The following is a 26,477-nucleotide window of genomic DNA, read 5'->3' as shown; positions in this document are numbered from 1 at the left end:
CGACTTCCGGTGGAGCGGGCGTCGGGTCGCGGCGAGCAGGCTCCAGCGGTGGCGGCGCGATGACCACTCTCCGGGCTTTCACGTGCGACGACCTGTTCCGCTTCAACAACATGTGAGTGAGGCGCGCCCTGGCCCAGCCGCCGCCGGCGCGTCCCCGGGGCCGTTGGGGGAGGGGGCCGGGCGGACGTGCGGACGCCCCGCTGACCTTGGCCGGGCGGCCGTCCCCTCGCAGCTCTGCGCGCGGTGTGGGCGCTTCTCGGGGGCTGGGGGCGCCGGGCGGCCGTCCCCTCGCAGCCCTGCGTGCGGTGTGGGCACTTCTTGGGGGCTGGGGGCGCCGGGAGGGGCGGGGTGCGCCGGCCCGGCTCTGACCCCCGGCTCCGGCCCGCGTTCTCCTCCAGGCGGGGGCCGTAGTGGCGGAGTTCCCTTGTATCCGCGCGGGGTAATGCTGTGGCCCCGTGCAGGGCCCGGCGGGTTTGCGCGTCTCGTTAGTGTTGCTGCGCATCCCGGCGGGGGCACTGCTGCGGGAGGCCCAGGGTATGCATGTTCCTTCGTCCGAGTTAAGTCAAGGACTGTGACTTGCAGGTACCATTTTTTTTTTTTTAAGTTTTATTATGAAAGTTTCTATCAACTTAAAAAGTTGATAGACTTTTACCGTAAACACGTGTAGACTATCAGCTGGACTCTACCGTTAACATTTCGCTACATTGGCTTCATCACATTTCTGTCCACCCACCCATCCATCCATGCACCCACCAATCCCAGACCCACTTTAAACACCCCGGGGCAGTTATGTGAAAACTAGGGACCAGAGAGTTCAGATTCAAGTGTCAGGAGGATGGAAAGAACTTGAGATGAGGTGGCTAGAAACATTCAAAGAGGGGCTGAGCCTTGAAGATGGGTAGGTATTGACAGGGGTGAGGAAGGAGGTTCTGGAGGAGGAAGCAGGTGCGGGCGTGGCCGACACCTGGGAGGTGAGTGATGGTAGGAGTGGGTTTCTGTAACTCAGCGGTCAGAGAAACTGGTGAGACTGGACTTCTGCTCCACTATTGGGGGAACTCGGATCGGAGTCAAAGGGCTCGAACTTTGCCAAGAATATTTTATTCTTGGCAAAATGTTTTATGTCTATTGTTACACTGGTCCCAGTCGGAGCAGTGTAACTAAGGCGACTGTTGAGGGCTCGCTGTGCCTGGCACTGGAGTAACCCATTTCCTGACAATTCTGTGAAGTAGGTGCCCTTCTCATCCCCGGTTTTGGTGTGAGTAAACAGGTCCTGAGAGCGCAGGGGAATGGCCCAGGTGGTAGAGCCCTGCGTGGGAGTGGGCGGAGCAAGGAGACTGATCAAGGAGATTGGCTCCAGGCGGGTGGTTCTTAGAGTGGTCCGTGAGCACCGGGAACTTTTCGGAAATGCACGTTCCCGGCCGCCCAGGAGCCTGAGCTCGCCACCACAGAGCTGTGTGCCGCGGGCCGGCTGGAGGAGGTATACCAGGCAGGTGAGCCATTTAGGTGGTCTTGGCAATGGCTCGGAGATGATGACTTGACAAAGGCTTGGGTTTGGGAAGCGCAGGCCCTGGAGGTGACAGTGTGCCTTGAAGCTTCAAGAATAGATGAGACAAAGCCTGATGGAGAACCAGTTTTAACCGAAGACCTAGGAAGGGTCAACACTTTTATACGAAAATGAATAGAGTAGAAGGAAAATAAGCATGACCATTTATTTATAACAAAACATTTGATTTCCAAGAATCGTGTAGCTTGTGAAGTCTTCTTCAGAATATGCCAATAGGGGAACTCCTCTCCCTCCTCGTTTTCTCCTACTTCTCACTTTGATTAGGGCACTTCCATCAAGAACTCCGAGAATCACTGGAGTAGGGTGTTGCAGTAGTAACTGAAAGAAGCAATGGATGTAGAAACGTTGCAGTTAATTTAACAAATATTTTATTCTTGGCAAAATGTTTTATGCCTATTGTGCACCAGTGCTGAAGAGACAGTAGTGAACAAAACAGAAAAAAATGTTATCTTTATGGAATTTACAGTTTACTTATTTAAATTGGCTGCGCTGTGCGGCTTGTGGAATCTTAGTTCCCTGACCAGGGATTGAACTCGGACCCTTGGCAGTGAGAGCCGAGTTGGGGGAGTCAGAGTCATAACCACTGGACCGCCAGGGAATTCCCGGAATTTACAGTTTAGAGGGGAGAGTAAGATAGAACTTAGCGTTCAGTACAAAGGAAAAAATGTGAGCTGGATAGGGAAATAGGGAGTGAGTGGGGATTCGGCTTTGGGTGAGGTGTTCAGGGAAGGTGTCACTGCAGAAAGACCTGCAGGGGAGGGAGCCTGTGGGCACTGGGGGCAGGAGACTTCCAGGCAGAGGGAGTAGCACAGGCACAGATTCCTGTTTCGGAGGAGGAGGAGGCAGCGGTGCTGGAACAGTGAGTGTGGGAGTGTGAGAACACCAAGTGGGATCGGAGTCAAAGGGCTCGACCTTGGAGAGGCCAGCATAGGATGTGGGTCTCCGCCAAGGGCGCTCAGACACCCAGGTGGAGAAGTCGGCTGGGCATCCGGACGTGGGAGTCTCAAGTTTAGGTCTGGGCTAAAGATAGAAATTTCGTGGTCAGCACTATGTGGGTGGTATTAAAACCAGGTGAGTAGGCATTTCTCTGGCGGTCCAGTGATTAAGACTCGACGCTCCCAATGCAGGGGGCCCGGGTTTGATCTCTGGTCAGGGAACTAGATCCTGCATGCCGCAACTGAGATCCCACACACGGCAAGTGAGATCCCGTGGTGCTGCAGCTAACACCCAGTGCAGCCAAATAAAAACAAACACAAAAAACCAGGTGGCTAGGTGACATCAGTGATGAGTGAGTGCGGACAGGAAAAACGAGGTTCCAGGAATGTGCCCCAGGGCATCACATGTTAAAGCAGACACAGTGGTCCTGTGAGGTGGGAGGAAAGCCTGACGGTGGGTCTGGAGTCTGAGAGAGGACAGCATTTCAGGAGGACGGAGCACTGAACTGTGTCAAGTCTGCCGGTGGCTAAGTGTACAGCACGTTTATACATTTCTTTCAGGGGAGCAGAGTCCTGGGTCCCGAGAGGTGGGGGGATCTGCTCACCAGCACTCCAGGCCTGGGTCCAGGAGAGCAGGTGGAGTGTGGACGCAGAGGCTTAGGGTGGGTGGGGTGGTGGTGGGACCTTGGTGAAGCTTTCTTCTTACTGCTGTGTTTTCTTCTTGAAATTGGAAGCAGCTGAGATGGAAGGGGGAGTGTTGAGGAGACAGGAGAGGGTATAGAGTAGTCCTGAGAAGCAGGGGGGAGTGAGTCCCACATGGATTAGTGATTCTCCAGGTGTGGCCAGGGGCGCCTCAAGATTGTTTTGGGGGTTCTGCAAGCCATTTTCATGATAATACTAAGGGTTTTGTTTTGGGGTTTTTTTTGCCTTTTTCATTCTCATTCTCTCACAAGTGCACAGTGGAGTTTTCAGGGTTTGTGATCGTGTAATAGTAAGCATAACAGGCACCAAAATGAGAAATCAGCTGCCTTCTATTAAACCAGACATTAAAAAGATCTGTAAAATTGTTAAAACAATTCCATTCTTGTCACTAAATTTTTGTTTTTGAAAATAGTGACTTTTTTGGTTTTAAAAAAAAGTTATTCATATTAATGTATAATTTATTTTTTAAATGAATGTTTTAAACATTTAAACATCAATAGATGTAACCCACATAAACAGAAGTTCTTGGGGTCTTCAGTAATTTTTGAGTGTAAAGGGATTCTAAGAACTGCTGGTCTCCAGAAATGCCGTGTGACTGTTTGCATTGTTAAGGGTCCAAAAGAAGAGTTTGTGCAAGAGGAAGAGTTGAAGGTAGTTGTTTTTGGGTCTGGCAAAATATTGGTTCCATTAATTGAATAGGAAAGTAAGGGGCAGAGTTCTTTGTAGACAGAGGCAGGTGTGCATTTAAGAAACGCTGATTCGGGAGTGTTGTGATCGGGCGTGGCAGGCGCTCAGCAGCTCCAGAGCCAGATCAGGAGCTTTCCTCTGGGAACAAAATTGAAAGTATGGGAATGGGGGCAGTGGGGGGCAGAAATGTAGAAGAGTGGCGAGCAGAAGCCTGAGTGGTGAGACAGCCCACATTTGGGGGGGGAGGGAGGAGGAGGAATTGGCAGGGAGGGTGCTTGTCAGATGCTGCAGGGCTAGGGTTACTACCCCCATCTGTGATTGACAACGCCAGGTTGGTCCCCAGTTTCGGTAACAGTTTATTGCCATTTAGAAAATGGAAGGTTTTAGGGACTTCCCTGGCAGTCCGGTGGTGAAGACTCGGTGCTCTCACTGCTTTGGGCCCGGGTCCAGTCCCTGGTCCGGAACTAAGATCCCACAAGCCACTTGGTGCAGCCAAAGGGGGAAAAAAAAAAGGTTTTGATGATGTATTAACTATAAAGTAACTTGTAAAGAAGAAGCAGTTAAATGAAAATGTACAGATGTCTTTATAGTGGCTGTGATGATGGCTCATTATGGTCATTAGGTAAATTAAACCATCTTTCTTAGCTGTAAAGTTGGTTTTAAAGTTGTGGATTTAACATGTTTTGTTTTCCCTGTGCATGTTATTTTTAGTTGTAGTCTCCTTATTTAAACTGGTTTTGTAAACACTGCTTACTGTTGATATTTCTCTTGTTTCTTTTAGTAATTTGGATCCACTTACAGAAACTGTATCCTTTTTTAAAAAGTTAAATGAAGACTTACTAAGAGTAAGGAAAATAGAGGATCAAAGGAAAAAATAGACTGGAGTACTGAAAATGTTTAAAACTTGGAGGTCAGGAAACATAAGCAACATTGAAAGCAATTGAAAATAAAAACACTAAAAACCTGGGAACAAGAGTTATCTTACACCTGTTGACAAGCCGCCAGTATAATGACCTCATAAATCAAGACCAGTACAGTCCCCTGCCCACCCTGCCCCTCAGTAGTAAGCATAGCTGCGAGCAGCAGAAAGCGGTGACTTCAGCAGGAGGGGCTATTCCTGCCTGATGTGAATGAGTCTGGAGTGGACGAGCAGTCCTGGTGGCTCTGTGGCGTCCCCAGCGACCGGGCTCTGCAGTGGAACCACCCTCCCGTTCCCGGGTGTTCCTGGCATCCTGCCCAGGTGGCTCCGAGCGTACCGCATCTCAGCCATGTTCCTGGCAGGAGGATCGATCCACAGAGGGCAAGGTGAGTGTGTCCTTCCCAGACTCCCAAGGGTACCTCTGGGAGGTGCCACGCAGCCTTCTGCATCCTGTGGACCCCTGCCTCGTGCCATACCTGCCTATCTAGAACAGAGTCTGGAATGAGCCTGATTTACATTGGGGCGTGTTGCTAAAGTGAAAAAAGGACTTTGGCTAACATTAGCAGTATTTCTCATGCTCCCCGCTAGAGACACGGGCAAAGATGTGTGAAGTGAGGGTCCTCTGACCCTAACAGACAACCCCCACACTCAGGAGCGTGAAACACAGAGCTGGACTTCCGGGTTATGTGCCATGTCCACTGCAGGGTAGGAGGGTAGTATTAATTGATAATTTAACAAAGAAGGCATACAGGATGCTATGAAAATATTAAAAAGAGTTCGGTCTCACCAGTTAAAAGACATGCAGATTAAAACCAAAATGAGATACCATGTTTTATCTATCAGATTACCAAGGATTTCAAGCAGTGATAAAACTCAAGGCTGATGAAGGTGAGGTGAGGGGAGCAGTCTCATAAACTGCGAGTGACAGAGTAAATGCTAGTCTTTCTGGAAGGCACTTTGGTAATGTAATACCTAGTAATTCAATTTCCTGGAAGCTGAAGATAATAAGAAATAGAGGCAATTATGTCAGGGGTTGGCACACTAACGCGCATGGGCCAGGTTTGGCCCACTGCCTGTTTTTGTAAATGAAGCTTTATTGGACACAGCCATGGTGAATAATGTACATATTGTCTGTGCTCTTCTCCTTGGTTTTCACAGTTTTTTTTTTAAATTGAAATATAGTTGATTTACAGTGCTGTGTAAGTTCAGTAGTTTTTTGTGGTAAGAATGCATAACATTAAAGCTAGAAATAGAAGAACCTTTCTTAATTTGGTAAAGGTTTGATATTAAAAACCTTCAGTAAGCATTATATGTAAGTGAGAAATTAGATTCGTTCTCTTTAAGATTGGGTGTAAGATGAGAATGCCTACTGTCACTACTGCCCGTTAACATAGTTCCAGAGGAACTGACCAAAGGTATTGGAAAGAAGAAAGAGGTGAAAGAAAGTATAAGGATGAGAAAGGTAGAAATAAAACTGTCATTATTTATAATTGATAATACAGTCATCTATCTAGAAAACAGAACAACCTATTAAGAATAAGCGAGTTCAGCAATGTTAGAACCAAGATCAAGTTTTGAAAAATCAGTAGCATTTCTGTACACTAGCAGTAGAAATCAAGAAAATATTTTTAATTGAATGCTTAAAACATGAATATCTACTTAAAGGGCATCATGCATAAAACTAAAAAGTTGAAAGAATGGAAGCAGATTTTTTTTAATATCTAAAACTGACAGGAAGTGAATAGCTAGAATATATAACGAATTTTTTTTTCTGTTTTGTGCCGTTTTCTTTTTTTTTAATTTTATTGGAGTATAATTGATTTACAGTGTTGTGTTTCAGGTGTACAGCAAAGTGATTCAGTTATACATATATTCATTCTTTTTCAGTCTTTTCTCCTACAGGTTACCACAGAATATTGAGTAAAGTTCCCTGTGCTATACAGTAGGTCCTTATTGGTTACCTATCTTATATATAGTAGTGTGTGTATGTTAATCCCAAACTCCTGATTTATTCCCCCCCCTCCCCTCCACGTTTCCCCTTTGGTAACCATAAGTTTGTTTTTGATATCTGTAAGCCTGTTTCTGTTTTGTAAATAAGTTCATTTGTATCAGTTTTTAAATTAGACTCCACATATCAGTGATATCATATGATATTTGTCTTTGTCTGACTTACTTAGTATGATAATCTCTGGGTCCATCCATGTTGCTGCAAATGGCATTATTTTCTTCTTTTTTTTGCCTGAGTAGTATTCCATTGTATATATGTATACCATATCTTCTTTATCCATTCCTTTGTCGATGGACATTTAGGTTGCTTCCATGTCTTGGCTGTTGTAAACAGTGCTGCAGTGAACATTGGGGTGCATGTATCTTTTCAAATTATAGTTTTCTCCTGATAAATGCCCAGCAGTGGGATTGCTGGGTCGTATGGTAGTTCTATTTTTAGTTTTTTAAGGAACCTCCATACTGTTCTCCATAGTGGTCGTACCAATTTACATTCCCACCAACAGTGTAGGAGGGTTCCCTTTTGTCCACACTCTATCCAGCATTTGTTTGTAGACTTTTTGATGGTGGCCATTCTGACCAGTGTGAGGTGATACCTCATTGTAGTTTTTTTTTTTTTTTTAGATTCCATATATATGTGTTAGCATACGGTATTTGTTTTTCTCTTTCTGACTTACTTCACTCTGTATGACAGACTCTAGGTCCATCCACCTCACTACAAATAACTCAATTTCGTTTCTTTTTATGGCTGAGTAATATTCAATTATATATATGTGCTGCATCTTCTTTATCCATTCATCTGTTGATGGACACTTAGGTTGCTTCCATGTCCTGGCTATTGTAAATAGAGCTGCAATGAACATTTTGGTACATGACTCTTGAATTATGGTTTTCTCAGGGTATATGCCCAGTAGTGGGATTGCTGGGTCATATGGTAGTTCTATTTTTAGTTTTTTAAGGAACCTCCATACTATTCTCCATAGTGGCTATATCAATTTACATTCCCACCAGCAGTGCAAGAGGGTTCCCTTTTCTCCACACCCTCTCCAGCATTTATTGTTTGTAGATTTTTTGATGATGGCCATTCTGACCAGTGTGAGATGATATCTCATTGGAATTTTTTTTTTTTTTTTTTTAAAGAGAAAAAAGGCTTTCTTAAATCTGGAAAAACAAAGCACAGAAGAACCAACAATGTTTCAAACAAAGTCACAAAAATTATCATCATCATCATCAGTTCACTCAGTCCCATGTAATTAATTTTTTTTCATCTTGATCTTTTGTTAGCACTTTTTTGAATTCATCAGTTTTCCATTAGAGTTCTGAAAATACTTATTCATTCAGTTCAGCAGTATAGTCAGTTACCAGAAACCTGTACTTGTCAGAGTCTTTCCATGAATTCCTTGAAGATGAAACCCTTTATAGGAACATTTTTGCAAAAGCATCAGAGTACACCCAGAACTGTCTGTAAATGACAAAAGACTTAAAAATGACCACGGTTTAAGATTTGATGAAAGTTCATAATAATGCAATTGACAAGGAAATTTAGTTATTTCTGAGATAAACATTTTAAAATAATAACTAGAATTATGACTTATAACATTATACCAGAACATATAAGATTTTTAGGAATTTCATGTAATGTCTGAAACATTTATATTAATGTATTTCCATACAAATAACCCAAAGAAAGTTTTAGTGATAGTTGGTTTTTTTTAATTTTTAAATTTTATTTATTTTTTTATACAGCAGGTTCTTATTAGTCATCACTTTTATACACATCAGTGTATACATGTCAATCCCAATCGCCCAATTCATCACACCACCATCCCCACCCCACCGTGGCTTTCCCCCCTTGGTGTCCATACGTTTGTTCTCTACATCTGTGTCTCAACTTCTGCGCTGCAAACCGGTTCATCTGTACCATTTTTCTAGGTTCCACATACATGCGTTAATATACGATATTTGTTTTTCTCTTTCTGACTTACTTCACTCTGTATGACAGTCTCTAGATCCATCCACGTCTCAACAAATTACCCAATTTCGTTCCTTTTTATGGCTGAGTAATATTCCATTGTATATATGTACCACAACTTCTTTACCCATTCGTCTGTTGATGGGCATTTAGGTTGCTTCCATGACCTGGCTATTGTAAATAGTGCTGCAGTGAACATTGGGGTGCATGTGTCTTTCTGAATTATGGTTTTCTCTGGGTGTATACCCAGTAGTGGGATTGCTGGATCATATGGTAATTCTATTTTTAGTTTTTTAAGGAACCTCCATACTGTTCTCCAGTGGCTGTATGAATTTACATTCCCACCAGCAGTGCAAGAGGGTTCCCTTTTCTCCACACCCTCTCCAGCATTTGTTGTTTGTAGATTTTCTGATGATGCCCATTCTAACTGGTGTGAGGTGATACCTCGTTGTAGTTTTGATTTGCATTTCTCTAATAATTAGTGATGTTGAGCAGCTTTTCATGTGCTTCTTGGCCATCTGTATGTCTTTGGAGAAATGTCTAGTTAGGTCTGCCCGTTTTTGGATTGGGTTGTTTGTTTCTTTAATATTGAGCTGCATGAGCTGTTTATATATTTTGGAAATTAATCCTTTGTCCGTTGATTTGTTTGCAAATATTTTCTCCCATTCTGAGGGTTGTCTTTTTGTCTTGTTTATGGTTTTCTTTGCTGTGCAAAAAGCTTTCAAGTTTCATTAGGTCCCATTTGTTTATTTTTGTTTTTATTTCCATTACTCTAGGAGGTGGATCAAAACAGATCTTCCTGTGATTTATATCAAAGACTGTTCTTCCTATGTTTTCCTCTAAGAGTTTTATAGTGTCCAGTCTTACATTTAGGTCTCTAATCCATTTTGAGTTTATTTTTGTGTATGGTGTTAGGGAGTGTTCTAATTTCATTGTTTTACGTGTAGCTGTCCAGTTTTCCCAGCACCACTTATTGAAGAGACTGTCTTTTCTCCATCGTATATCCTTGCCTCCTCTGTCATAGATTAGTTGACCATAGGTGCGTGGGTTTATCTCTGGGCTTTCTATCTTGTTTCATTGATCTGTGTTTCTGTTTTTGTGCCAGTACTATATTGTCTTGATTACTGTAGCTTTGTAGTATAGTCTGAAGTCAGGGAGTCTGATTCCTCCAGCTCCGTTTTTTTCCCTCAAGACTGCTTTGGCTATTCGGGGTCTTTTGTGTCTCCATACAAATTTTAAGATTTTTTTTTCTAGTTCCGTAAAAAATGCCATTGGTAATTTGATGGGGATTGCATTGAATCTGTAGATTGCTTTGGGTAGTATAGTCATTTTCACAATATTGATTCTTCCAATCCAAGAACATGGTATATCTCTCCATCTGTTGGTATCATCTTTAATTTCTTTCATCAGTGTCTTATAGTGTTCTGCATACAGGTCTTTTGTCTCCCTAGGTAGGTTTATTCCTAGGTATTTTATTCTTTTTGTTGCAATGGTAAATGGGAGTGTTTCCTTAATTTCTCTTTCAGATTTTTCATCATTAGTGTATAGGAATGCAAGAGGTTTCTGTGCATTAATTTTGTGTCCTGCAACTTTATCAAATTCATTGATTAGCTCTAGTAGTTTTCTGGTGGCATCTTTAGGATTCTCTATGTATAGTATCATGTCATCTGCAAACAGTGACAGTTTTACTTTTTCTTTTCCAATTTGTATTCCTTTTATTTCTTTTTCTTCTCTGATTGCCGTTGCTAGGACTTCCAAAACTATGTTGAATAATAGTGGTGAGAGTGGACATCCTTGTCTTGCCCCTGATCTTAGAGGAAATGCTTTCAGTTTTTCACCATTGAGAATGATGTTTGCTGTGGGTTTGTCATATATGGCCTTTATTATGTTGAGGTAGGTTCCGTCTATGCCCACTTTCTGGAGAGTTTTTATCATAAATGGTGTTGAATTTTGTCAGAAGCTTTTTCTGCATCTATTGAGATGATCATATGGTTTTTATTCTTCCATTTGTTAATATGGTGTATCACATTGATTGATTTGTGTATATTGAAGAATCCTTCCATCCCTTGGATAAATCCCACTTGATCATGGTGTATGATCCTTTTAATGTGTTGTTGGATTCTGTTTGCTAGTATTTTGTTGAGGATTCTTGCATCTATATTCATCAGTGATATTGGTCTATAATTTTCGTTTCTTGTAGTATCTTTGTCTGGTTTTGGTATCAGGGTGATGGTGGAGTGTTCCTTCCTCTGCAATTTTTTGGAAGAGTTTGAGAAGGATGGGTGTTAGCTGTTCTCTAAATGTTTGACAGAATTCACCTGTGAAGCCATCTGGTCCAGGGCTTTTGTTTGTTGGAAGATTTTTAATCACAGTTTCAATTTCATTACTTGTGATTGGTGTGTTCATATTTTCTGTTTCTTCCTGGTTCAGTCTTGGAAGGTTATACCTTTCTAAGAATTTGTCCATTTCTTCCAGGTTGTCCATTTTATTGGCATAGAGTTGCTTGTAGTAGTCTCTTAGGATGCTTTGTATTTCTGCGGTGTCTGCTGTAACTTCTTTTTCATTTCTAATTTTATTGATTTGAGTCCTCTCCCTCTTTTTCTTGATGAGTGTGGCTATAGGTTTATCAATTTTATCTTCTCAAAGAACCAGCTTTTAGTTTTGTTGATCTTTGCTATTGTTTTCTTTGTTTCTATTTCATTTATTTCTGCTCTGATCTTCATGATTTCTTTCCTTCTGCTAACTTTGAGTTTTGTTTTTCTTTCTCTAGTTCCTTTAGATATAAGGTTAGATTGTTTTGAGATTTTTCTTGTTTCTTGAGGTAGGCTTGTATAGCTATAAACTTCCCTCTTAGAACTGCTTTTGTTGCATCCCATAGGTTTTGGATCGTCGTGTTTTCATTGTCATTTGTCTCTAGGTATTTTTTGATTTCCTCTTTGATTTCTTCAGTGATCTCTTGGTTATTTAGTAACGTATTGTTTAGTCTCCATGTGTTTGTGTTTTTTATGTTGTTTTCCTTGTAATTCATTTCTAATCTCATAGCGTTGTGGTCAGAAAAGATGCTTGATATGATTTCAATTTTCTTAAATTTACCAAGGCTTGATTTGTGACCCAAGATGTGATCTATCCTGGAGAATGTTCTATGTGCACTTGAGAAGAAAGTGTAATCTGCTGTTTTGGGATGGAATGTCCTATAAATATCAATTAAATCTACCTGGTCTATTCTGTCATTTAAAGCTTGTGTTCCCTTATTAATTTTCTGTCTGGATGATCTGTCCATTGGTGTGAGGTGTTAAAGTCCCCCACTATTATTGTGTTACTGTCGATTTCCTCTTTTATAGCTGTTAGCAGTTGCCTTATGTATTGAGGTGCTCCTGTGTTGGGTGCATATATATTTATAATTCTTATATCTTCTTGGATTGATTCTTTGATCATTATGTAGTGTCCTTCCTTGTCTCTTGTAACATTCTTTATTTTAAAGTCTACTTTATCTGATATGAGTATTGCTACTCCAGCTTTCTTTTGATTTCCATTTGCATGGAATATCTTTTTCCATCCCCTCACTTTCAGTCTGTATGTGTCCCTAGGTCTGAAGTGGGTCTCTTGTAGACAGCATATATATGGGTCTTGTTTTTGTATCCATTCAGCAAGCCTGTGTCTTTTGGTTGGAGCATTTAATCCATTCACGTTTAAGGTAATTATCAGTACGTATGTTCCTATGACCATTTTCTTAATTGTTTTGGGTTTGTTTTTGTAGGTCCTTTTCTTCTCTTGTGTTTCCCACTTAGAGAAGTTCCTTTAGCGTCTGTTGTAGAGCTGGTTTGGTGGTGCTGAATTCTCTTAGCTTTTGCTTGTCTGTAAAGCTTTTGATTTCTCCATCGAATCTGAATGAGATCCTTGCCAGGTAGAGTAATCTTGTTTGTAGGTTCTTCCCTTTCATCATTTTAAGTATATCATGCCACTCCCTTCTGGCTTGTAGAGTTTCTGCTGAGTAATCAGCTGTTAACCTTATGGGAGTTCCCTTGTATGTTATTTGTTGTTTTTCCCTTGCTACTTTCAATAATTTTTCTTTGTCTTTAATTTTTGCCAATTTGATTACTATGTGTCTCAGCATGTTTCTCCTTGGGTTTATCCTGTATGGGACTCTCTGCGCTTCCTGGACTTGGGTGGCTATTTCCTTTCCCATGTTAGGGAAGTTTTTGAGTATTATCTCTTCAAATATTGTCTCGGGTCCTTTCTCTCTCTTCTCCTTCTGGGACCCCTATAATGCGAATGTTGTTGCATTTAATGTTGTCCCAGAGGTCTCTTAGGCTGTCTTCATTTCTTTTCATTCTTTTTTCTTTATTCTGTTCTGCAGCAGTGAATTCCACCATTCTGTCTTCCAGGTCACTTAACCATTCTTCTGCCTCAGTTATTCTGCTATTGATTCCTTCTAGTGTAGTTTTCATTTCAGTTATTGTATTGTTCATCTCTGTTTGTTGTTTTTTAATTCTTCTAGGTCTTTGTTAAACATTTCTTGCCTCTTCTTGATCTCAGCCTGCATTCTTTTTCTGAGGTTCTGGATCATCTTCACTATCATTATTCTGAATTCTATTTCTGGAAGGTTGCCTATCTCCACTTCATTTAGTTTTCTGCGGTTTTATCTTGTTCCTTCATCTGGTACATAGCCCTCTGCCTTTTCATCTTGTCTTTCTGTGAATGTGGTTTTTGTTCCACAGGCTGCAGGATTGTAGTTCTTCTTGCTTCTGCTGTCTGCCCTCTGGTGGATGAGGCTATCTAAGAGGCTTGTGTAAGTTTCCTGATGGGAGGGACTGGTGGTGCGTAGAGCTGACTGTTGCTCTGGTGGGCAGAGCTCAGTAAAACTTTAATCCGCTTGACTGCTGATGCGTGGGGCTGGGTTCCCTCCCTGTTGGTTGTTTGGCCTGAGGCAACCCAACACTGGAGCCTACCTGGGCTCTTTGGTGGGGCTAATGACAGACTCTGGGAGGGCTCACGCCAAGGAGTACTTCCCAGAACTTCTGCTGCCAGTGTCCTTGTCCCCATGGTAAGCCACAGCCACCCCCCGCCTCTGCAGGAGACCCTCCAACACTAGCAGGTAGGTCTGGTTCAGTCTCCCCTGGGGTCACTGCTCCTTCCCCTGGGTCCCGATGCGCACACTTTGTGTGTTCCCTCCAAGAGTGGAGTCTCTGTTTCCCCCAGTCCTGTTGAAGTCCTGCAATCAAATCCCACTAGCCTTCAAAGTCTGATTCTCTAGGAATTTGTCCTCCCGTTGCTGGACCCCCAGGTTGGGAAGCCTGACGTGGGGCTCAGAACCTTCACTCCAGTGGGTGGATTTCTGTGGTGTAAGTGTTCTCCAGTCTGTGAGTCACCCACCCAGCAGTTACGGGATTTGATTTTACTGTGATTGAGCCCCTCCTACCGTCTCACTGTGGCTTTTCCTTTGTCTTTGGATGTGGGGTATCTTTTTTGGTGAGTTCCAGTGTCTTCCTGTTGATGATTGTCCAGCAGCTAGCTGTGATTCTGGTGTTCTCACAAGAGGGAGTGAGAGCATGTCCTTCTACTCTGCCATCTTGGTTCCTCCCTCCCTCATTGTTTTGATTTGCAGTTCTCTGATATTAGTGATGTAGAGCATTTTTTTTTTTTTTTTTTTTTTTTTTTTTTGTAGAGCATTTTTTAATGTGCTTTTTAGCCATCTTGTTTTTTGGAGAAATGTCTGTTTAGATCTTCTGCCCATTTTTTGATTGGGTTGTTTGTTTTTTTGATATATAGCTGCATGAGCTATTTGTATATTTTGGAGATTAATCCCTTGTCAGTTGCTTCATTTGCAAATATTTTCTCCCATTCTGTGGGTTGTCTTTTCATTTTGTTTATGGTTTCTTTTGCTGTGTAGAAGCTTTTAAGTTTAATTAGGTCCCATTTATTTTTGTTTTTATTTTCATTACTCTAGGAGGTGGATCAAAAAAGATACTGCTCCAACTTATGTTAAAGAGTGTTTTGCCTGTATTTTCCTCTAAGAGTTTTATAGTGTCTGGCCTTCATTTAGTTCTTTAATCTGTTTTGAGTTTATTTTTGTGTATGGTGTTAGGGAGTGTTCTAACTTCATTCTTTTCATGTAGCTGTCCAGTTTTCCCAGCATCACTTATTGAGGAGACTGTCTTTTCTCCATTGTATATTATTGCCTCCTTTGTCATAGATTAGTTGACCATAGGTGCGTGGGTTTATCTCTGGGCTTTCTATCCTGTTCCATTGATCTATATTTCTGTTTTTGTGCCAGTACCATACTGTTTTGATGACTGTAGCACTGTAATATAGCCTGAAGTCAGGGAGCCTGATTCCTCCAGCTCTGTTTTTCGTTCTCAGGATTGCTTTTGCTATTAGGGGTCTTTTGTGTTTCCATACAAATTTAAAATTTTTTTGGTTCTAGTTCTGTGAAAAATGCCATTGCTAATTGATAGGGATTGTAGTTGAATCTGATTGCCTTGGGTAGTATAGTCATTTTGATAATATTGATTCTTCCAATCAAAGAGCACGGTATGTCTTTCCGTTTGTGTCATCTTCTATTTCTTTCATCAGCATCTTATTTCAGAGTACAGGTCTTTTTTCCCCTTGGTAAGTTTATTCCTAGGTGTTTTATTCTTTTTCATGTGATGGTAAGTGGGATTGTTTCCTTAATTTCTTTTTTGGTCTTTCATTGTTAGTGTGCAGGAATGGAAGAGATTTCTGTGTATTAATTTTGCATCCTGCAACTTTACCAGAATCATTGATGAGCTCTAGTAGTTTTCTGGTAGCATCTTCAGGATTTTCTATGTATAGTATCATTTTATCTTCAAACAGTGACGATTTTACTTCTTTTCCAATTTGGATTCCTTTTATTTCTCTTTTTCTCTGATTGCCATGGCTAGGACTTCCAAAACTATGTTGAATAAAAGTGTTGACAGTGGACATCTTTGCCTTGTTCCTGATCTTAGATGGAATGCTCTCAGCTTTTCACCATTGAGAATGATGTTAGCTGTGGGTTTGTCATATATGGCCTTTATTATTGTTTAGGTAAGTTCCCTCTATGCCCACTTTCTGGAGAGTTCTTATCATAAGTCGGTGTTCAATTTTGTCAAAAGCTTTTTCTGCATCTATTGAGATGATCATGTGATTTTTATTCTTCAGTTTGTTGATGTGGTGTATCACACTGATTTGCGGATATTGAAGCATCCTTGCATCCCTTGGATAAAGCCCACTTGATCATGGTGTATGATCCTTTTAATGTATTGTTGGATTCAGTTTACTAGTATTTGGTTGAGGATTTTTGCATCTATGTTCGTCAGTGATACTGACCTGTAATTTTTTTTGTGGTATCTGTCTGGTTTTGATATCAGGGTGAAGATGGCCTCATAGAATGAGCTTGGCAGTATTCCTTCCTCTGCAGTTTTTTGGAAGAGTTTCAGAAGGATAGGTGTTAACTCTTCTCTAAATGTTTGATAGAATTTGCCTGTGAAGCCATGTGGTCCTGGACTTTTCTTTGTTGGAAGTTTTTAAATCACTGTTTCAACTTCAGTACTTGTGATTAGTCCGTTCATATTTTGTATTTTTTTCTGGTTCAGTCTTGGAAGGTTGTATCTTTCTAAGAATTTGTCCATTTCTTCTAGGTTGTCCGTTTTATTGGTATACAGTTGTTTGTAGTAGTCTATTATGATTGTTTTTCTGTGATGTCAGTTGTAACTTTTTCATTTCTGATTTTATTGATTTGAGCCCTCTCCCTTTTTTTCTTGATGAGTCTGGCTAAAGGTTTATCCATTTTGTTTATCTTCTCAAAGACCCAGCTTTTCGTTTCATTGATCTTTTTTGTTGTTTTCTTTGTCTCTGTTTTATTTATTTCTGCTCTTTATGATTTCTTTACTTTTACTAACTTTGGTTTTTTTTGTTTTTGTTCTTTCTCTAGTTGCTTTAGGTGTAAGGTTAGGTTGTGGAGATCTTTCTTGTTTTCTGAGGTAAGATTGTATTGCTATAAACTTCCCTCTTAGAACTGCTTTTGCTGTGTCCCATAGGTTTTGGATTGCTGTGTTTTTGATGTCATTTGTCTCTAGGTACTTGATTTCGTGTTTGATTTCTTCAGTGATCCATTGGTCGTTTAGTAACATATTGTTTAGCCTCCACGTGTTTGTTTTTTTTACAGTTTTTTTTTCCTGTAATTGATTTCTAATCTCATAGCTTTGTGGTCAGAAAAGATGCTTGATGTGATTTCAATTTTCTTAAATTTACCGAGGCTTGATTTGTGGTCCAATATGTGATCTGTCCTGGAGAATGTTCCATGTGCACTTGAGAAGAAAGTGTACTCTGCTTTTGGATGGAATGTTCTATAAATATCAGTTAAGGCCATCTGGTCTAATGCGTCATTTAAGGCCTGTGTTTCCTGATTGATTTTCTGTCTGAATGATCTGTCCATTGATGAAAGTGGCATGTTAAAGTCCCCCACTATTATTGTGTTACTGTCGGCTTCTCTTTTTATAGCTGTTAGCATTTGCCTGATGTATTGAGGTGCTTCTATGTTGGGTGCCTATATATTTACAATTGTTACATCCTCTTCTTGGATTGATCCCTTAATCATTATGTAGTGTCCTTCCTTATCTCTTGTAACAGTCTTTAAAGTTTGTTTTGTCTGATATGAGTATTGCTACTCCTGCTTTCTTTTGAATTCCATTTGCGTGGAATACCTTTTTCCATCCCCTCACTTTGTCTGTATGTGTCCCTAGGTCTGAAGCGGGTCTCTTGCAGATGGCATATATATGGGTCTTGTTTTTGTATCCATTCAGCCAGTCTGTGTCTTTTGGTTGGAGCATTTAATCCATTCACGTTTAAGGTAATTATCAATAAATGTTCTTACTGCTGTTTTAATTGTTTGGGGTTTGTTTTTGAAGGTCTTTTTTCTTACTTTCCTCTTGTTCTCTTGTGATTTGATGTCTATCTTTAGTGTTGTTTGGATTGCTTTTTCTTTTTTGTGTGTGTATCTATGGTAGATTTTTTGTTTGTAGTTCCCATGAGGTTTTGATATAGCAGTCTGTATAACTACAAGATTGTTTTAAGTTGCTGGTCTCAATTTCCAACGTATTTCCAGTATCCTGCATTTGTACTCTTCTCATGGTTGCCGATTTTGATATCATATTTATGTGTGGATGGTTTCCTGCCTTTATGTTTGCCTTTACCAGTGAGCTTTCCCATTTGTAATTTTCTTGATTCTAGTTGTGGCCTTTTCCACATAGAGAAGTTCGTTTAGGTTTTGTTGTGGTTTTCACAGTTTGAGTAGCTGCAACAGAGGCCATATGGTCCACACAGCCTTGAATATTTAATGTCTCCTTTTTTGTTTGTTTTCTTTTTTAATTTTTATTGGAGTATAGTTGCTTTACAGTGTTGTGTTAGTTTCAGGTGTACAGCAAAGTGAATCAGTTATACATATATTTTCTCTATTTTGGATTTCCTTCCCATTTAGGTTACCACAGAGCATTGAGTAGAGTTCCCTGTGCTATACTTAAGGTTCTCGTTAGTTATCTATTTTATACATAGTATCAATAGTGTATATGTCAATCCCAGTCTCCCAATTCATCACCCACTCCCCCCACCCCCCAATCTGGCTCTTTATAGAAAATGTTTGTTATTTTGTTAGCCCCCGAGTTATGTCAGTAACAGCAGTAAAAATCAACTATAGATACATGCAACAACAGGGCTACATATCAGAAACAAAGTTGAGTGGAAAAAGCAAAAAAACCTCAATTTTCATTTGTATTTTAAAAATTATGACCTATTAAAGACTTCTCCATGTTTATAAAAAAGTAAAAGGATTTTGAAGAATTCTGAATGACAGAAAACTTTTCACTGTATATAAGGGAAAGTATTAGGATGCAAATCAATTTATGTGGTGTGCTTCCCGTTACACTTAGAAGTTTTTGGCAAAAGTCCCATAATCCAGGTGAGGCCATGTTTCAGAGTAACCTGCCAGGGCTTCTTGGTCCATGAGCTTGAGCCAGGGGCTCCTCCAGTAGCCAGAGAAGAGATGGTTATGATGTCAGTGGCTGGATGGCAGAAAGACTTGTTGGCTACCATGTTAAGGGTTATGTTTGAAGAGACAGAATAACGGCAGTACTTCAGAGGAGAGTTTGAAGAATTTACACTGAACAGATTTTCCAGGAAGTTTAAAAAAAATGGTTGATGGTGTCCCCTTATAGAACTGCATCAGCAAGCTTATACTAAGAAGGACAGGAATGAGTACAAGTCAGCAAGGACACCAGGGTTGAAGAGTTAAGTAATGAGCAGTACTCAAGCATTCACTTTTAAGTCAGCTTTTTTTTTTTTTTTTTGCATTACTAGAAATGGAGACTTTGAATTGGTGGAGGGGAAAAACTGGGTTTGTTAAGTAGCCTCTGGAAATACTTAAGTTTAAAGTTATTTTCACTGTCCCATGGCTGAAGCTAATGTAGGAACTAGTCGTTAATTTCCCAGTGCAATTATGGAAAAATAAACATTCTGAGCATGTGCTGTTTGCCAAGCGCCAGGGATAGAGGGAACATGGCATACATGTTCTAAGGGGAGACAGTGAACAAGTAAGAGTATCAGGTGATTATCGATAAAGTGCTGTGCAGGGATCTAGACACAGTGGGAGCAGCAGGGAGACAGACTGTAGAACTTCGGAGCCTGGTTCTCTGCTATCTATTGGATGCTACTGTCTCCAGTCACATTTGAGTTTATATATTCAGGCAATTTTCTTAAAAATTAGTGCTAACCTAAATATTTCATCTAATAAATTGATTATAGAAGTCATACATATGGCTGGGGATAAACAATATGTTCTTAAAGGAAACTTCGAAATACCCCTTTCATGAAGAAATCTGAATGTCCATTACTTTGCATCCTCCTTAACAAGACTCTAGTATGGGATTCCTTTTTACTTACAGTACCTCGCCCACTGGCCAGAGTACTTCATTGTTGCAGAGGCCCCTGGTGGAGAGTTAATGGGTTACAGTAAGTATAATACCACTAGTACTTTTTTGGATAGGCAGTTGAGATTAAAATATAGGTTTTAACTGATTATTTTAGATTGATCACAGAACTGGAAGTATAATCATGATGCCCATAATTTTATTTCCTTTTCAACCATTTGACAGCTCACTGATCTCTTCTGTTTTAGGTACTATGCTAGGCCCAGGGGATACAGCAGTGACCCAGACAGACTTGGTCGCATTGCTAACAAAAATTTGAGCTGTAGATTGTCTGTTATGTGTACATGACACACATACATACCCACAAGAAATGTAGATATTTTTAAAAATACATATCAAGTAAAAGCATTAGTAACAATTAGCTAGATGACTTTTAAGTATTACTTAAAGATCAGAACTTGGTCATTAGTTTCCTTTATAATAAAAATGTACCAAACAGCATTTCTGTATGTGTAAATCCTCATGTTTAGTTACTGGATGTGATCTTTCATTGGCAGTCATGGGCAAAGCAGAAGGCTCAGTGGCGAGGGAAGAGTGGCATGGGCATGTCACAGCTCTGTCTGTTGCCCCAGAATTCCGACGCCTTGGTCTGGCTGCTAAGCTTATGGAATTATTAGAGGAGATTTCAGAAAGGTAGGCACCTGCTTTGCAAATGATTTTTGAACTCTAACCATTTGAGTTTTCTCTTGGTGAACGTTTTATCAGATTTTTTCCTTCAGATTGAGTATCTGTCATGATGCACAGTTTCATAGGAATTTCATTTTCAGCCTCTAATAGCCCTTACAACAATTCTGTCACATATTCAGAGTGATATTATTGTCCCTGTTTGGCCACTGAGGAAAATTAAGGCAAAGTGAATGACCTGCCATAGGCTTATGAGTTGGGTAATTGGTGGAATCAAAATCTAGCCCTCAAGGTTTCTGTTAGTGTTCTCTGTTAACACTGTCCTTGGCATCTTAGTAATTTTTTCATAGTGCCCTAGGCTAAAGAAAAGCGTAGTCTTAAGCAGTTGTGTCCCAGCAAGCTAGTAGCTATTCGGAAAAAAACAAATTGAAAGAAAAAAATATTTTCATTTCATTGTTAAATAACTGTGGTTACCTCCTAATGAGATGTGTGCACCTGCTGGGCATTGCATGGCTTCTCAAACCTTGGAACCAGATTCTGCAGAACTGCCAGCATTCTTGTTTCATGTTGATTTTCATGTGGTCCTGGGTTTTTTAATCACAGGAACTGCCAAAAGCCTGGCTTCGTAAAGATACTATGTCAGTCACCAAAAGGAATATAATGTGATATGATGTGTATCTTGTGACCTATATAAAGCTAGTAGTTTGCCAGTGTCCAACATGTAAGGTTTGCCTACGTTTTCCCCAAACATTTGAAATATGCATTTGAGAACTGCAAACATTGTGGCTTTTTTCAGACCTGTTTTATGTATCAAACAAACACTCACTATGTGTTACATTAAATCCATTAAAGTGGAACGTTTTAAAGAAGTAATAACCATGGCCTGAAAACACTGAGCCAAGTCAAGGGCAAGAGGAACCTGAGCTCAATTTAGCTGAAAAAGTCTAGTCCTTAAGAACTTAAAAAATTCTTCCTAGAGTGAATACAGAAGAGAAAATCTTTAGCAAGATTGTAGTTTACACACATTGGTTAATGGCATATGTTGTTGAAAACAAGTATTTGGCATTATCATGTATAGTTGACAGGGAGTTAGGAACTGTGTTCTAATTGCACATCAGATTTAATGTATTTATAGGATAGACCATCTCTTAGAGTAGAAAACCACTATGCTCCCTTCCCTTCCAGTTTCTAAACTTTCATTACTTTACAGTAGTTGCTAAGATTTAAGTGACCTATATTTGTATAGGGGTGTGTGTGTGTGTGTATACGTATATACACACACATACATATATACATGTATTTTTAATGTACAGATTAAATGTGTACACTAAAAATAGAAACAGTATATAATATCCAAAGAGAAAAATAGAATAATAAAAATCGATTCAAAAGAAGAAAAAAGGCAACTAAAGTAGCAAAACAAATAAAAAGCATGAAATAAGGTGGTAGCAGTGAATCCAAATATAATTGATAAATACAACAGTAAATGTTAATGGACTAATGACTCCAGTTAAAAGACAAAGACATTATGCCAAGTGAAGTAGGCCAGTCACAGGAAGACAAATATTGCATGATTCCACTTAGATACCTAAAGTACTTAAATTCATGAAGAGTGAAATAGTGGTGGCTGGGGAAGGGGGAAATGGGAAGTTACTAAAGTTTCAGTTCAGCAAGAAGAATAAGCTCTAGAGTTTGATGTATAACATTGTATACCTACACTCAAAGATAGTTTACATTTAAAATGTATTGAGAGGGTAGATCTCATGTTAAGTATTCTTAGGACAGTAACATTAAAAAATGATAGATTGTCAGAACTGTATTCTATTTACAGGAAATATGTATAAAGTTAAAGATACAGAAAGATCGAAAGTAAAGAAATTTTTTAAATTATCATGCAAATTCTAACCACATGAGGGTGTGCTTAAATTAACAACAGTCACATAGTTCAATAATTATGAGAATAAAAAAGGGTCTGCATACTGATAAGAGTTAATCAGGGAGATGTAATAATTAAAAATTTTATGTACCCGGTGACAAAGTAATTGACAAAACTACAAGAAGAAATAGACAAATCATCATAATTAGAGATGCGAACATGCCTCTTCCTAATTGTCAGGACAATCAGAAATTGATTAAGGATACAGAACAGGGGTCAACAAACTTTTTCTGGGCCAGACAGTGAATGTTAAGGCTTCACAGGCCACCTCTGGTCTCTATTGCTTTCATATATGTATTTTAACAACCCTTCAAAATTGTAAAAAACCATTCTTAGCTTGAGAGCAGCATAAAAATAGGTTGCAAGCTGACCCCTGCCTTAACTAATTTCAGTCAGTAGCCAGAATCTTTCCACAAAGAAAGCTATGGCTTCTCTGGCAAATTTCACTGACAATTTAAGAAATAATGACACTAAGTTTACTTTTACACACAAAAAGGGAACAATCACAAAACCTGACAAGAGACATGAGGAAGGAAAAATCTCATGACAGATGCAAAGTCCCAGAAAATTCTTAGCAAAATGGATTCAGCAATTCATGAAAAGGATGACATATCAGGGGAAGTTTGTTTTAATATTAGAATGTATTCTACCAGTTAATAGGCTGAAGAAGATTTTTTATCTCAGTAAATGTAGAAAACGCTTTGATAGAATCCAGTGTTCACCCTTGATAAAAACTGTTGTTAGCAATAGAAAGGGAAAACTTACTTAACCTGAAAAAAGAATATTTACTGAAAACCTGTAGTAAATATGAGTGGTGATGCATTGAATGCTTTCCGGGACAGGACAGGACAGGATGCCTAAAGTCGGCTTCTCTTCAGTAATTTACTGGGAATCCTCTACCATACAGTGAAGCAAGAAAAATAAAAGTTAGGATTGAGAAGAAACAAAACCATTATTTTGGATAGATAAGATTGTACAAATAGAAAACCTACAGGAAGGAATCTACAAATGTTTAGAATTTTAATAAAAGTTAAGCTAAGTTGTTGGATATAAAGTTTTAGTATAAATTAAATTGCTTTTCTACACAAACAGTAACATTTAGAAGAGGATGCAATTTGCATTGGCATCAGTACATTAGGCCCTTAGGAGAAATCTAACAAAAGCTGTGCAAGACCTCTCTGAAGTTTATACAACTTTACCCAGAGACAGTACAGATGACCTTCCTAAGTGGAGGGAGGAACTACCTCTGCAGCATAGAGTTACCCGTCTCTACAGTAGACAGCTAACTGATCCACAGAGTCAGCGTAACTGCAGCCCAAATCTCAAGTCTTTTCCGTGCGACTTGTTGATTCTGAAACATAGAGGGAATGGAAGGAGCCAAAAAGAGGTAAGACACTCTTGAACAACAAAAAAGTGAGTGGAGTAATTGTCTAGGCTAGTGGAACAGAATTTGAGATGTAGACTCAGGAACACATGGATTTAGACACACCTTGGAGGAGGCAACTGCAGATCAGTGGTGGGGAAGGATACACTTTCCAATAAACGTGGTGGCACCACTGGATATCCATATGGGAAAAGATTTTTCCCACATTAGTACCTTATCATACACAGATCAATTCCATATTTATTAAAAACCTATATGTGAAGAGCAAAACTAAAAAGCCCTTAGGAGCACCTTCAAAGGAGAGTGTCTCCATGACCTCAGGGTAGAAAAGAACTTGTCAAGCCCTAAAAAGTGCTAAGTGTAAAAGGAAGGTTCATATGTTCAACTTCACTAGAGTGCGGTAACTTTGTTCATCAAACAATACATAAGGATAATGACAAGTCACAAATTGGAAAAAGATTTGCAAATTGGGGAAAAGACTTGCACCATCCTTTACACAAGGTTGAATATCCAGAATACATAGAGAACTACAGGTGGGGGAGAAAAATAAAAAATGTGTGAAAGACCAATAAAGACCATACAGAATGAGAAATCTAAATGGTTGACACAAATATAATCAGCCTTGTTAGTAATCAGAAATGCCAGCTAAAATTGCCCTGAGATGCCACTGTATCCTAAGACTTTCAAAAATAAAAATGTCAGCTGCTCTAAGCCACCCCTGTGGGGTGGAGTCTACCCGCTCCTGTGGGAATGTCAGGTGGCACACGTGGGCTGGGAGACAGGCATTATCTGATAAAGTTGAAGGTGTCCCTGTGAGCCAGCAGTGACACTCCTAACTGCAGACCTTAGATATCGTACCACGAGACACACAACAAAAATACTCATAGCAGCATTGTTGGTAATGTATAGGACCACAGACATCTCACAGTGTGTCCATACAGGGACACACTAAACACAGGGAGGACAGATAAGCTCCAGCTGCCCCAGGGCTGACTCAGTACCGACTGAGAGGCGAGTCACTAAAGAGTAGATGAAGTATGACTCCATTCAGGTGACGTTCACAAACAGAGAAATTAAACCGGAACAGGTCTACTGCATAAAGCAAGGCGCTGATGATCACATGAGTCAGGACATGGAGACCTGGGTAAGAAAGGGGCTGTCACTGACTAGAGGGACCCAAGGGCTTTACAGCTGTGACCAGTGTCCTGTAGTTATACAAGGCCACATTGGTGCGTTCTTCAAAACCTTTAATTTGTGCATATGGGTGAAACTATTGTATGACTAATTGGTAAAATGAACATATCAATTACTATAATATCAAATACACAGTAATTTTTTAAAGCCAGGTAACAGAATTGTGGTTAAAAAAAAAAAAAGCTTTCTTTAAAGTTTATCTTTTAAGAGAACCTGTAGGTTTTGAAACGTTACAGAAACGAAGTTATCTTTTTGTACTGCAAAATAATTGCCATAAATCCTCAGCAATAAAAATTGATAACATGATGTAATCAGCTGCAGGGTTCCATAGTACCATCCTATGAATAGTAGTCAAAGTAGTTTTAAAAAGTATGTAAGTATTATTTTCAAGGACTTCTCCTATTCTAATTTTTTTTTTTTTAAATTACAGAAAGGGTGGATTTTTTGTTGATCTCTTTGTAAGAGTGTCTAACCAAGTTGCAGTCAACATGTACAAGCAGTTAGGCTACAGTGTGTACAGGACGGTCATAGAGTACTATTCGGCCAGCAACGGGGAGCCCGATGAGGATGCTTACGGTGAGCTCCCTTCTGGGGTGGTATCCCCGAGAGGAAGCCGAATGTCTGCATTCATCCTGCAGACTGAAATACTCGGCTATTTTAATACATTTAAGAGAATCATACTTAAAATTTGAGCTATAATATTTAAATCTGCTTTAACCTGCCCTTATGAACCTACCACTGATTAACTTACATTAACTAACCACTGGTTAATTACTGTCAATTACTGTTTTACTGGTACAGACACATTATTTTACTAAGGTTCTGTCAAAAGAACATTTGTAGGAAGAGCTGGATCCCAGCTGGGGTTTGGTGTACTCACGATTGAGAGTCTCACTTATAAATACATTTCTCTTAGAAGATGATAGAAGTAGGGGTAGGGAACAAAACCTCTTATAGTTTTTTTTTTAACCTATACACTTTAAATTTGATATAAAATATTCTGACATTTGGGTACTTACATTAAACTTTGCTTCCTAACAGATATGAGGAAAGCACTTTCCAGGGACACTGAGAAGAAATCCATCATACCATTACCTCATCCTGTGAGGCCGGAAGACATTGAATAACCATGAGCAGTGGTTCTTAGGCTGATGATGCTCCAGATATTTTATGGAAAATATTATTTTCATTAGATGATCCTGGAGCTCTATTAGGAGAAAAGGGAATCGTTTAGATCTTAAAGACTTCAAGAGAAAAAACAGGTTATAAACTTATTTTCAGTCTTGTTTCCTGTTAGCAATATCATACCTTCTAAAGCTGTCCACTGTAATAAAATTCAGCCAAAAAAGGCAGCTAGGTCAAAAGGAAACATTCCACTGTTATGGTTCATAATGTAATATTCATGGTATGCTAGGGAAAAAGCTTACTCCAATCTCCTCCTAAATTCTGTGCCTGAGAACCACTGCTGCATATATATTTTTTATTTTGTATTGAACTGTTGTTAATTGAAGCTTTAAAAGCATATATGAAATGTATAAATCTAAGATGTATAATAAAATGCACTGTTGACTCTA

The 26,477-nt window shown here is 39.7% G+C and overlaps 1 protein-coding gene across 2 annotated transcripts; it reads left to right on the top strand.

Moving 5' to 3' along the window:
• NAA20 (N-alpha-acetyltransferase 20, NatB catalytic subunit) lies at positions 1-26,477 on the top strand. Of its 2 annotated transcripts, XM_061208543.1 has the most exons (6): positions 1-112; positions 4,670-4,694; positions 19,697-19,787; positions 20,263-20,398; positions 25,334-25,479; positions 25,945-26,477. In XM_061208543.1, the coding sequence occupies exons 1-6, from the start codon at positions 60-62 to the stop codon at positions 26,028-26,030; spliced, it is 537 nt and encodes a 178-aa protein (XP_061064526.1). In that variant the 5' UTR covers positions 1-59; the 3' UTR covers positions 26,031-26,477. The 2 variants fall into 2 exon arrangements, with proteins under 2 accessions (XP_061064526.1, XP_061064527.1); XM_061208544.1 differs by lacking the exon at positions 25,334-25,479.

The sequence above is a fragment of the Eubalaena glacialis genome, chromosome 13, assembly GCF_028564815.1.
Source record: "Eubalaena glacialis isolate mEubGla1 chromosome 13, mEubGla1.1.hap2.+ XY, whole genome shotgun sequence".
In the NCBI taxonomy this organism is placed as follows: Eukaryota; Metazoa; Chordata; class Mammalia; order Artiodactyla; family Balaenidae; genus Eubalaena; species Eubalaena glacialis.
The sequence above is the reverse complement of the archived record's forward strand: the minus strand, read 5'-3'. Positions and strand labels throughout refer to the sequence as shown.